Source organism: Rhagoletis pomonella, unplaced genomic scaffold (genome assembly GCF_013731165.1).
Source record: "Rhagoletis pomonella isolate Grant_MI unplaced genomic scaffold, Rhpom_1.0 Rhpom_scaffold_00010, whole genome shotgun sequence".
Lineage (NCBI taxonomy): Eukaryota > Metazoa > Arthropoda > Insecta > Diptera > Tephritidae > Rhagoletis > Rhagoletis pomonella.
Window position 1 is genome coordinate 23882583 of NW_023458564.1, and position 14045 is coordinate 23896627.

Genomic DNA, 14045 nt, shown 5'->3' on the forward strand with positions numbered 1-14045 from the left:
TTACATATTCACTTTTTGAAAATTTACAAATTATTTTGTTAGCATTGAGTGTATCATTTTATATATCACAGCGTACGGCAGTGCGCGCTAGTGACGAAAGCAGCCACAGTAGCATGCTGAAATGACTCGCTTATATATACACGAGATTTGGAAGTTTTTAACTAGACGTCCAATCGACATGTTTGAGGTATCGTTGGAAAGGTCTTGCAGAGTGTGTCCAGTAAATGTATTCAGGTTTCATAAACGATTAACCGGATTCTTAAAAATTAGGCTAAAGTGTTGCGAAACAAAAACCATTTTTTTGCTTTTGCCGGTTTAAGGGTGTATGTGGATGCACCAAACATATTTAGTGTTATTATATATTAATTTCCGGCTACTAGTTGGAAAGATACAGAGCTAAATGTGTTTTGGTTCGTGTCTCCACTACGAGATGCTTTGCGATGTGTGTAGCATCTGTACGTACCATCATTTAATTTTTTTCAAACTTTCAGTAATTAAGGTACCAAAAAAACTAGGAAGGTTTTGTTCCAGGATGTTTCGATTCGTATGCTTTTGTGGGCGTGGATGGAGATCAGTAGAAGGGTCCTAAAACATATCAGTAGAAGGGTCCTAAAACAAGCTATCTAAAGCTGTCTTTTGCGTTTATAAAGTATACATAAGCCATAACGTTATCGCCTGAAAACCAAAAATATAAGTTTCCACAAGTCTAGCCCAAAACCTTAGCTTTCATATGGTATATAGCTAGTATCTGGAAAAACTCTTGTTGTGGAGATATTACGATTCAAATTGAAAAAATGTCGCCCCGAAAAGGGTCGAATGGTTAAAAACTAACATATTCGTCTAATTTGGTTACTTGGTTGGTGGTCATTCCCCGATTGCCACTTAAATCGAAATTCCCTCGAAATTTTGGGGAATTTGCCGCGCGTTGACAAGTTGAAGGATGCAGCTGTGCTAATCACTTAGTACATGTCTTGGAAACCACAATTTGGGTGTATTTTAAAGTTTTTTCCAGTCACATGCCGAAATTGTAATATTTTTCACCATTTTAATTGTAGTTATGTACGCAGTATTTAACTATGCTACATGGGTTTATCACCCGCACTTAACCTACCTGGGAAGACGCATACAATATTACCTACAATTGTACAAAAATATGTATGTATGAATGCATTTAGTTCACCCAATGTGCCGCTACTATTTACATAAAATGTATAAATTGCCATGGAGCAAAACTACTTGGGAAAAAAGCATTAGTCCTTTCGTTATATTTACAAAGGATTGGTAAAATCTTGTTTCGTTGTGAAAAATGTGTTCACAATATGAACGAAAGTTTCGTCCGTTGTACGAAAACCAAGACTACGAAAGTTTTCCGTAGCATTTTACGAAATTTTATTTTCAGTGTAGTATGTATAAAATGCTTTACTTACTGTGCATAACATCTCCTTGCGTCGAGTAGTATGTGTCCAAATGCAAATCTGTGATGTGCCAAAAGTAGCCTGAAACAATAAGAAACGAATAAAACATTTAGAAAAAATGCTACTTTTATACTAGGTAAATCAGAGGAAAAAATCATGTAAATTCTTCCACAAAGTGCTCACAAACTTTCAATACACCAACTGGAATTTTTGTAAAAAAAAATTAAATCAAATATGTATGTAGAATATTAAACTTTAATGCTGTTAAACGAGCACTTGACCCAATGCAAAGCCTTCGCAACCGCCACATATGACAGCAGCAAACCAACTCTTAGTGACATAATTTGAAAATATCACTCAAAGTCAAAGCGGACATTTAAGGCCACCAGGCGACAAGCTGAAAAGAAATCAAGACTGTCCGGATTCGAAAATATCGTAGAAATGAAAGTGGAGGGGAGTAGAATAAAGCAAGTGTATGTGTGTGGGCGTATGAGCATCCAGGCAGACGTGAGAATATGTCAGAAGCTTTGGGAATACGTACATACATAGATATGCATATGTGAATGTTGACAATTCTAGGCAGTCGCGTGTGCATATATACATATATACAAGCAGATGTATTTATGTGTTTAAGTGTAGCCGTACACATTGGTATGTATTTATGTGTCTCCATTGACAAATGGTACAACCGTATTACAATTTGTAAGCGACAGTTGAACACGCTGCATTCATATGAGCATGAAAAACGTGTTCGGAGACAATAAGTAACGTAGTGAATCTTTTTTAGGTATGTATGTACATACATATGTGCATGTAGTCGTAAGCTCATGAACATCTCAAAGGGACAGCAACTAAACGCTGAGACAACAGAATACCAACAACAAATAAGCCCATTTCAAACTCTAGCTATCAGTGTTGCAGAAGACATGTTGGTGGCGCAGTTGATGTGCATTTTACCCCGCCTTTTGGTAAGAGTTGCCACACCGTGAAATAATTGGGTTGATGCTAAAGAGCGATTAATGAAATGTACAAAATTAGTTTAATTGTTTTCCAGAATTTCAGTGCTAAATATTAGCGGCTACAAAAAGGAAAATGTGGCTGCAATTAGACCGTCCACGGAAGAAGTTGCCTGATGTAAGCGATTCGAGAAATATACGTATTTGCTACAACGAGAAATACCCCCCTTACAGAGATACGCTGCGATAAGTTGCAAAGCAGTTTATTTGAAAAAAGAAAGATTCTTATTTCAAGCGAAGGCAACAGCAGAATGATGAAAACGCCTGGAATTTGAGATCTTTTTTAAAACTAGTACAAAATTGTGACATATATGCAATTGCCTCAGCCGTGACCAACGACAGTGTTGTGAGTTGGGAGCTAAGGATATTTATCATGCGAAGGAAAGTCAATAGGATAACCCTGCAGGGTGGAATCCTCTCCCCTGCCATAAAAGTGAGCAAACGGTTACGACGCGGTGCATGGAGGCAGTTGGGCACAAAGTAATTGCTTGGCGCCGCTCGGCTTTCTGTATAGAATTTAAATGATGATTCTGTGTTTTATTTTATAATATACTAAACAAGTTATATGAAAATATTAATAAATATAAAACTAGTTTGATATACGAGCAAAAATTGCCAAAGTTTATCAGGGACTATATTTACCCTACGTTGTATAGGTGAGAATTTTGTTACACCTTGTAAATCTAGGGTAAAATCTTGCTTTACTAGCGTGAACTATAATAACGGTGATCATTCGTACCAATTTTGGTGGGACATTACCGATTTCGGGAAAATTTTGCTGCTGAATATTTTTAAAAGTTGCGGCGTATAAGTGCCCCGAGTTTTCACAATTTTACCGATTAAATCCCGATTTTCAATATTTTCTTTATTAATTTAATAGGAGTAGTCTCCCGGTACTCCACCCCAAAAACCATTTTTCAGACAAAAGTGGCAGATCTTTCGTTATCTCAAAGAACATAGAATAAAAGGAGCCAAAAACATTAGATCTTTATTTTCTCTGATTTTTTGTCATGTTTTAAACTGGTGTTCTCGCTTTATTTCGGTGTATAATTTTTTTTGTAATTTTCTTGTTATTTGTTGTCTTCTTATTAAACGATACTAACAAATAAATTGGTGAAACTATAACAAATAATTCTAATTTCCTTAAAAAATCATGGATATGAAAAATATAAGATATGTATGAGTGTACCTACTCGTTTAGTAGACTATCCCAAAAAACCAAGGTTGTTTTTCTAACGCATACCACCTCATTTTATTAGTTTTCTCTTAACAACTTCCCAATCAAATTTTTTCCAAAGGACCATAAATTATAATATATTTCGAAAAGTTTACACAAAATATGGATATATGGGTATCAATTTAAAGAAGAATTCGAAACTGGATTAATTATAACTTTTGTTTTCAATTATCCTTTTGGAACATGCCAAAATGTCCTTTAAAACTATTATCCTTAAAGATGTTTAAGTTTGAATGCATTTTGAAGAATCTTAGTGTAATTTAAATCCTATGAATATATAAGGAAAAAAAAGATACAAATTTCGAAGGATATTTAAAAAATTTTTTAATTAATACCTACCTCCTCAATTAATCCTTAATCAAATACTAAAGCATTTTATTTTGTTTATTTAATATTACGGAAGCCATTTTTTTTTAAAGGAGGAAAAGAATTTGCTATAAAAGTTGAGTTTGATAATTCAATGTTCGTCATACGCCCTGTCAGACCAATTAAAAAAGTTCTACAATTGCAAATATTCAGGACAAACAAAAATTATTCGACTAGAAAACACATCGTTTTGCAGCCTTTTTTCGATGTCCTTGAAAGAAATACTGCCATTATTTTAAAAATTTAAAGATGCAAATTTACTAAAAATGCGTTCAAACATTGGAAACATATCGAATTTTTTGCATAAAACTTCATACATGTATACGTTATTTAGGCTAGAAATCACAAATATAGAGGATATGCACATACATTTTTTTCCAGATATTCGTGGGACATGTACACATATATCGCACGTTTAATAATATAGATACATATGGTAACTCAAAAATTACGTTTTTGGAGATTTCATTAATAAGCTTGATAGGTAGAATATGTTCAGTCCAACAGATAACCAAACTTCCGATATATTTGTATACATTTCTCCCATCATTTTTATACCCGAGCACACTTGTGCACAAGGGTATTATAACTATGTTCACCTAACGGTTGTTTGTAACAGGCAAAACGAATCGAGATAGATATAGACAAATGTATACATAAATTATCAGAATGCAAAAAGAAATCGATTAAGCTGTAACGGTCCGTCCGTCTGTCCGTCTGTGCACACGATAACTCGAGTAAAAATTGAGATATCTTAACGAAACTCAGTATGTGTATTTATTTTTAGCGTAGGACGGATGGTATTGAAAATGGGCGAAATCGGACAATAACCACGGTAGCAGTATTTTAAGAAATACGAAAACTGCGATAATTTAGTAACTACTTAAGCCTATTCACCTAAAATTGATATTTACAATGATTTTTAGACGAAAAATAATAATATTATAAATTTTCGGAAAATGGGCGTAGCCACGCCCACTTATGATTACACGTGTATATCTCGGTAACCCCCAAACTTGGCACGCTTGTTGACCTTGGTACAGCATATCAATGGCTGAAAATTTTTAAAATTGGACAATAACCACGCCCACATCCCATATAACGGTAATATGCAGAAATACGAAATCTTCTATAAATCAGTAAATACTAAAGCTAATTTATTCAACATCAATGTTTGCAATAGCTTTTTAGCACAAAATAAGTGTATGATACAATTTTAGAAAATGGGCGAGGCACCGCCCACTTATGACCACATATGTGTATCTCGGTAACTGTTCGAGCAATTTGTACCAAACTCAGAATGATTATTGGGCTTGCCATATAAAAGCAAAACGCTGAAAATTATTGAAATCGGACTAGAATCACCCCTGCTTATCATGTAGCTGTAGTTTTCGGAAAGGCGAAAAAAAACTATATTTAATAATTGCGCGGGGTATCGGCTCCACCCGAACTTAGACTTTTTTACTTGTTTAAGTTGGTTTTCTTTGTTTTGTTTTAAATAAAACTGCATTAAAAAAGTTTATGTCTTTTCGTTCTAAAAGCTAATTTTTATATTTTGATACGATGCTGTAGAATAGTCCCGATTTTATTCCACAGAAATCTGTGTTACAAATGACTCTATCTCTCTTACAAACTTAGTTTATATGTATTTGTATTCGCTTTGCGCCAATGCGTCAATCATTCACGATTTTAATGAGAGGCAATTTAAACGTTCCTTAAAACGTTATTTTCTCGGTAGTATATTTTTTGCTAGGCGCTGAGCTGTGGTATTTTTTATCCTTTTTGTGGTGCAATTGACAAAGGAATTCTTTCTATTTAAGTCGTATTCAATAAATATCTTTTTAAGTCGTATTCAATATATATCTTTTTAATCACAAAGGAAAATTAATTTAACATTACAGAGCGTATGGCAACACTATGTTTTCCCGTTACGATATCTCCATTTAATTACTTTTTTGAATTTTTTCTGTTCGAAGATATGTATGTCTAATCTAGCATGTGTACAAATCGTTTTCCTGCCAAAAAACTGCATTTAATTTCAACACAAATTTCTGCAAATGACGTCGAATTCCCGGACATGCGACTTGATGTGACTTTAATTGCAAGCGGATATTTTGTGCAACGACATGTTGCTTGGCAACAACCAAACCACTAGACTAAAGTCAACAATAGCAAAAACAGCAATAATAAACGAACATTGAGACAGAAAACAGTAGAGCGATAAACAAACCGCCAAGTTGACTTTAAATAAAATAACAGCGACATCATTTCGTTCTTCTTTTTGTGGAAGCGCACAAAAACAAAGACAATCGAAGAAGAACCAAACAAATATGCAGCACCAAAGGGAGACGTGTAGCGACAACAATGTAAGCATGACTGTGCATACATACATACGTACATACCCTGCAGGGAAAGCTACTAGTTGTGAACTAGAGTTCTACCGGTTTGCGTTTCAGCCGAACTAGTTCACGTTCTATCCGTTTTCAATGTTAGCGACTGGTATTTTTAACATTGCGATGTCCTACGAGATGTCAATTGTCAGGCTATGCATCAGCATCTACTAGTATAAATACTAGGAGCATCATACCAGTTGATGAGATAGTCTGCCAATTCATGCCCCGTGAAAAGCATAAGTATGCCTTTTTGCTCGCGGTGCTCCAGCAGTCACAATGGCCGACAGAGCAAAGCACTCGCGTGGTAAGCCTGAGGTCCCAGGTTCAAATCCTGGCGCAGGGAATTTTTTTTATTTTCTATTCTTTATTTTATTTTTATTTTTTATATATTTATATTTTTGTTTATGCTGTTTATTGTAATTTTTAAATTTAACAAAAAAAAATATTTTTGTTTAAATTCTTTGTTTTTATAGCACAAGCATTTCTTCCTAAATGTTTTTTTGCAATGCAATTAGATTTTCAAATTTGTTATTTATTTATAAATTGAATAAATTATTTTACTTACATATATTTAACTTTAAAAATCTTAACCACCTCCAAGCGGCCTCGAACCTGCGATTTCAGAACCAGAACCAGTAGTCTTCACGTGACGCCACAGCCGACATTTGTAGGAAAAGCAATTAATTGCGTTTTATTTTTGGCTTTGGCAATTCAAAGGCAGATGTCGCTGATCGCCTAAGTTCTTCGAAATTGTCGAACTGGTAGGCACATACTAGTTAATGAACTAGTATTTTTTCTAACTGGTTTGGATTTTCACTGCAGGGTATGTACATGTTTCTATGCCAGTACTAATGTGAGTGTGCTTGTGCATGTGCGAAAAGAATGAGACAAGGACACGAAGTTGCCTGCAGCCACTCAGCAAAAGTAAAAAAGGAAATGAAAATTCGTGTGTGTCAACGGAATGGCAAGGACACATTGTCTGCAGTTGTCTGCATTATTTCAAAGACTTGCAGATTAAAGCTTTGTGTACGCTCAACTCTTCTACAGCTCCACGTTTTTGCTCCTCAATTCCGGCAATTTCTGTGCCTATTCAAGCTTTGCGCTTTTCCAGCGCTTTACTGCTTTATCTGGCTGTGAGTCTTCTTCTGTGAAGTAGCTAAGTGTATGTGAATTGCTGCTCCATTTCTTTTCCTTCACACGACTTCTGCTCCAACGCCTTCGCAGACGTTTTTACTTATGGGAATGTATGTACACCTCGGCGACTATCACTTGTGCCCCTTGTCTATACATACAAACATTCGTATATGTATATGCAGATCTAATCCAGGGGTTCTTAAACTTTTAAGATAATGGAACCCTTACTAAGCAGCTTTCATTTTATGGAACACCATAACAAATTACTAAAATTCAAAGGCAGTGCAATTTAAATATGAATAAAAACCTTTACTGAATAAAAACCTATACTGAATAAAGACCTTTACTGAATAAACACCTTTACTGAATAAAAACCTTTACTAAAAAAGAAGCTGCGCATTTCTGGGGTAGCATCCAATTTCGACCCTGAATTTGTTTTTTTGTATAAGTGTAAGCTGAAAACCCTGTTGACAGAGTACGTTGTGACAGAGGGAAGCAAAGTTAATATGGCCTTTTTAGTGACTTCATGATATTTACTTTTAACCGTGGACAGACATCTGGAATTTGCATTCTGGTAAATTTATTGTGGTATTTAAAATACTGCCGTAGTGGCAGACATTATTCTAGTATTTCAGTGTCAAATTATATGTTTCTGAAGAACAACACATAAACATAAAAATTCGAAAATATTGCAAAAATTGCTTAGATATTGCATCAGAACTTGCCGTATAAACTTTCGGCTTCAATTTCGCGAAATTTCAACGATTGATTATAGAACTTTTATTTCTGTGTGCAACTCAAACCGACCGCCGTTCTTGTTCATACCAAAATTAATTTTGCGGAACCCCGGTGACTTTTCTATGGAACCCTTGGGTTTCGCGGAACCAACTTTAAGAAGCTACTGGACGCCAAATACAAAGAGATGATATTTTTATTTAAACGTCCAATTATTGTATCTTTCTTACGTGATACTGTTGTGCGACATTCTGTTCTCAGTGAGATTAAAGTTTAAAGAGAAATATGCTAGAATTTCAAGTACTTTCTTCGTAATAGGCAGCTGTTCATAACTACATAAGTGTCAATGGGAGACAGTAGTAGAGATTCTACAAATGATCAAAATAACCTGAATATGACGAGGTTCGAAAGCAATAACGCTGCTGAAAAACACTAAAGCTGCTGAAGCTGACCGCCTGCCAGCTGAGCTATTCAGGTACGGTGGCGAGGAGTTGATAAGGTGCATGTACATACTCTTATCCAGAATATGGTCAGACGAATGCATGCCCGACGACTGGAATTTAAGTGTGCTCTCAGCCTTCTAAACATAGGTCACAAGATCTTATCGAGCGTATTGTGTGAAAGACTGAAGCCCACCGTCAATGAACTGATTGGGCCTTATCAGTGTGGCTTTAGGTCTGGAAAATCCACAATAGACCAGGTATTCAAAATACGCCAAATCTTGGAAAAGACCCGCGAGAAAAGGATCGGCACTCACCACCTATTTGTCGACTTTAAAGCCGCTTTCGACAGCACTAAAAGGAGTTACCTATACGCCGCTTTGTCTGAATGTGGCCTCCCCGTCAAACTGATACGGCTGTGTAAAATGACGTTGAGCAATACCACCAGATCCGTCATAATTGGAAAAGACTTCTCCGAGCCGTTCGCCACAAAACGGGGTTTCAGACAGGACGACTTCCTTTCATGTGACTTCTTTAATCTGATGTTGGAGAAGATAATAAGAGCTGCAGAACTGAACCGCTCAGGAACAATTTACTACAACAGCGCGCAATTTTTGGCTCACGCCGATGACATCGATATCATCGGTAAAAAAAAACCCTGCCTTTTCCAAGTTAGATAAGGAAGCAAAGCGCATGGGTTTGGTGGTAAACGAGGACAAGACGAGGTCATCAAACAAACAGTCAGCACATTTGCGCTTTGGCACCCACGTCACTGTTGACAGTTATAATTTCGAGAAAGTAGAGATTTTCGTTTATTTGGGAAGCAGCATTAACACCGATAATAATTTCAGCATGGAAATCCAACGGAGAATCTTGCCAACAAGTGCTACTTTGGACTGAGTAGGCAATTCTGGAGTAAAGTCCTCTCTCGACGTACGAAAACCACGCTCTATAAGTCACTCATCATGCCCGTGCTGGGATATGGCGCCGAAGCATGAACAATGACAACATCCGATGAGACGGATATTGGAGTACTCGAGATAATGATTTTGCGGAACTCTTACGGGCCTTTACGCTTTGGCGACGGCGAGTGTCGTAGACGGTGGAACGATGAGCTGTATGAGCTTTGCAACGACATGGACATAGTACAGCGAATTAGAATACATCAGCTCCGCTGGCTTGGCCATGACGTTCGAATGGACACCGACGCTTCTGCTCTGGAAGCATTCAACTCGGAACCCGCTGGTGGTAGCAGGGGAAGAGGAAGGCCCCCACTGATATGGAAAGACCAGGAGGAGAAGGACTTGGCTTCACTTGGCATTTCCATTTGGTGTCAGTTGGCACAGAAAAGAAACGATTGGCGTGCTTTGTTGAACTCTGCTAAAATCGCTTAGGCGGTTACTGCGCCAAATAAGAAGAAGAAGAAGAAAGGTTATAAACTTTTTATCCATTATTTTTCTTCAAAAAAAAATGCCAATCATTCAAACAGGTGAAGTTATACTAAAAGCCAGTTTCACCAAACTTTTTAAGTGGAAATTAACTTTAATTTAATTTTGTATTTAATTCTCATTTAAATAATTTTCAGTTTCAATAAACTATTTATTTAAGTGAGTAAAAAGTGGTTGTAAAACAGACTATGCCAGCGAAAGCTTTCATTTGTACTGAGAGCTTTTGAAAGCTTTGGCACGCTGTGTTGTAAAAGCAGGGCTGGTATACAAGTAAGCAGCAGATACACAATCATCAGGTGATTAAACGTGTAACACCTCTGAGTGTGGTTAATCTGATTTAATTTTTATTTAAGTGAAGAGGATAGGTCACTTAAATCAAAATTAAAATTGATTGGTGAAATTAAAGTAATTGTCACTTAAACAATTTGGCGCAACTGGCTGTTAGACTGACTCTTACGCGTCTGGAAGTTTAATGAAACTTAAATTCTTTTAATTTTTGGCTCCCGACCTTCTACTTAATAGACATTGACCTCAACTATTTAACCAAGATATTGAAATTGTTTTGGGATCGTTTTCTTCCTTATACATAGTTTCCACTATAATGAATTTATTCCGCTTTTTGGCATTTTTAATATTCACGTCAAAAATTTCGCCTTTAACGTGTCTGAGTCGTCTGTGCGTTGTATTGCAGGCCGTATATGCCTATTAATCTTCTTTGCAGACCAAAGAGAAGAGTTTCGTTTAGAAGATATGGCCAAAGATTTCTTAACGGACGGTTCGTGGTTCTAAAACAAGGTTTTTGGCTATTAAGATCGAAGGCGTTTGTAATACCCTGCCTAGTGAAATGGATATTTAAGTGGAGATAACGGGAACCGAACAGAGTTTTAAGCACAGTATACCAGTAGAAAGGGTTTTTGTTTTTGTAGCTGTTTCGTGGTGAAAGTCCTTAACGGGAACCAAATTTTCCCACAAGAAATTGAACGCATGGTTGCTTTTGCATGCCAAAAGAACGAATATTAGAAAACATTGAAAAAAGTCTGAGATAATACAATAATATTCTACTAAAAATAAACACAATAGTGTGCGTTAATTAGATAATGTGATAATCATGTTTAAAAACTCTTTTCGACTCTTATTTTTCACAAAATAATATTGCGGATCCGATTGCTCTGAGCGCTTCTGTTGTTTATCAAGAAAATGCAGCCCCGTTGGTTTTTATTTCTGTATCGCATCGCCGTGAGTTTCTTTCCTTGTTAATTGAGTTTGCGAAATGGCAAAAATTATTAAAATTTATTGATTTGATGTGTTTAACATTTGATAAATGCAACTTTCTTTCTTTTCAGACCATAAATTGCAAGCATAGCATCATCAACGGTGATTGCATGGAAAACTACTGAAATCCCTGCGGTTTTACCTCTTGGTAAATACGTTCTGGACGTGACCAAGGGTGGTCTTCTAAATCAGCCGGAATCCCCACACATCTATTGTATAATGTGAGCATTAGAATTCCATAGTTCCAATTCATATCCTATTTTCTCATTCACAGACAAGACGCAGTTCTTCGAAATCTCTCGCTCCTGCTGCAGCAATATTTGGCCATTAGCTCCAGCTACATGTACAGCATGTTAAACGTTTTTGTTTGTATTTGTAGGAGCATCTGACGGCCCACTTGCGTACATAAATAGAAAATACAAAACATGACGAGGGACTTAAAATTGAAGATGATCTAGAGTACACAACGTTGGAAACTGAGAACATGAAGCTAAAGCATTGATTAGCAATTCTGAGTAAGCTTAGTCATTTTCAATTTTATATCTTTGTTCGTCGACATTATAGGACATGTCATCATTGCAGGCTATTGTTGCAGAACAAAACGCCGCAACCACTGCTGTTTTTGATAAATATGTACCAGCAGTACTGCTCACCGCCGTCGGTGCAATGATTTCGATAGCACAACAAACGCCATATCCTGAGCATTCCCACAGCTTGCCGACACCAGCTATTATATCACGTGTGAATGCAACCGCGGCTAAATTTGGTTATTATCAGTGCAATAGTGCCATGTCATTGGCAAAATCACTAAAGGCTGCTGGCACAAGTAAATAGCCCAGAGACATCGTCGTAGCCAGAATGAAATTTAGGGGGGGGCTCGACCCTATTAAGCTGGTATTTCAGGGTACTATTTTATATATATATAAGGAAAATTTGAAAGTTAGGGGGGGGGGGGGCTCGAGCACCCCCTGCCCCTACCTGGCTACGCCCATGCCCAGAGATATAGCCAACGAAATAGATAAACATGGTGTTCAATCGCTACTTGCTTATTTCCACCATTTCACTTGTTAAGCCAACTACAATCAAATTTGCTTTTCCACAATAAGTTTTCATTAAAAAACGGCCTCAAGCTCAATAAAAATTGTTGAAGTATAAAATATTTTATAACGTTCATGTTTACTTCTAAAGCGCATAACAATATTTCTCTCGCCATTTATCCGATGTTAAAACTTTTTACCACATTATTTTGCTGCACAGCACCCTGAATGCGGCAAAACAGTTGATCGCAACCCTCAAGTCCTTTATGGGGACCAAATTAGCATCCACAACAACCAAAAGCTTTTCTACTGGTATACTGTGGTTTTAAGTAACTGCAGGTAATCCAGAAGCCACTGGATACTTCAAATTTGCTGAATTTCTGATAAAGGTCCAAAATAGCAGTATAGGAATTCATTATAAATCAATGTAGGAAAGTGCTGTGATCACTTTTATTGTTGGATTTAGCGTGGATAATAATTCAATGAGCACAGATAAATCTATCGCAAACCAAGAAAAATGTGATGAAAAAACTCAAACGTTAACAGACAGGTCTGTTAACATGGCGTATGAGGCGTCAGGCGACAGGTGTACATGGCGGATGAGTAATGTGACCAACCGTACTAATTTGAGTTTTCTCTATCTGATTCGAAAAATTGTAAAATGTTAGACATCTCAGTTAAAAAAGGTACTTATAGATCACGATCCAATAATAAAAGGTTTGTTCAGGAAACAGTTTTCTCACTCCTTCTTGACAAAATCGGCAAGGCACTATGTGTGGGTTCGTGGAGTGTCAAAACTCGAATGTCAATAATGAGCAAACCTTTAATTATTGAATCATGCTTATAGATCAACACATAAATTATGACTGTCAATCACTTCACTTCCCTAGCTGACAAATTTCATAGTAAATGGCTACTCAATCAAGAAAAAGGAAAAGGTGTTTAAGAGTTTGCGGATTGTACATATGTAGCTCAGTAGTAAGCGTTGCTGACTTTGCACATCGATGATACAAGTTCGATTTCTACTGAAATCTGGACAAAGAAATTTGACGGGGAGATGTTGTGATCTCGGAAATAGCAACTATAAGTTGTGCCCCGTAGATTTTGTTGATTTTTCCATTTTTCTTAAACAAATTGTGGCACAAATCTTAATAGCACTCTTGAAGCAAATTTTATTACGTCCCAATGCTGATATAAAAAGTGTTTAATTTTTTTAAAGAAAGATGCCATACGAAAGGAGGAAAAGCGTTTTGAGCTGCAATTTGCAAAGGTTATTACCCTTTCTTTCGGAAAGTAGAGTCCGGCTTAGTAGCATGAAATATTTGTATTTATAATATCCCTCAGCCATATGCAATTTACGGAAGTAAAAGTTTTACTGTTGTTCCTTTTTACAAGCTTTTATTATGTTTCACCTGTGTGCAATCAAATCCTGCAAAACATTTTAAACCACCCTCCCGATGAACTACAGACTTTAAACTTAGCTCAGGAACTGGCGACCATGCAACAATAGGGCTATTCGCGATTCGGTGCATAAGAGCTGACAAATTTATGC

General features: G+C 36.6%; 1 protein-coding gene across 1 annotated transcript in view; it reads right to left on the bottom strand.

Moving 5' to 3' along the window:
* LOC118746170 overlaps nt 1-14045 on the bottom strand; it is a gene marked incomplete in the record, with an annotated part of 421140 nt that overhangs the window by 215084 nt on the left and 192011 nt on the right. Inside the window, 1 exon segment of the mRNA XM_036479972.1 lies at nt 1428-1496. Coding sequence (XP_036335865.1) covers nt 1428-1496 — 69 coding nt within the window.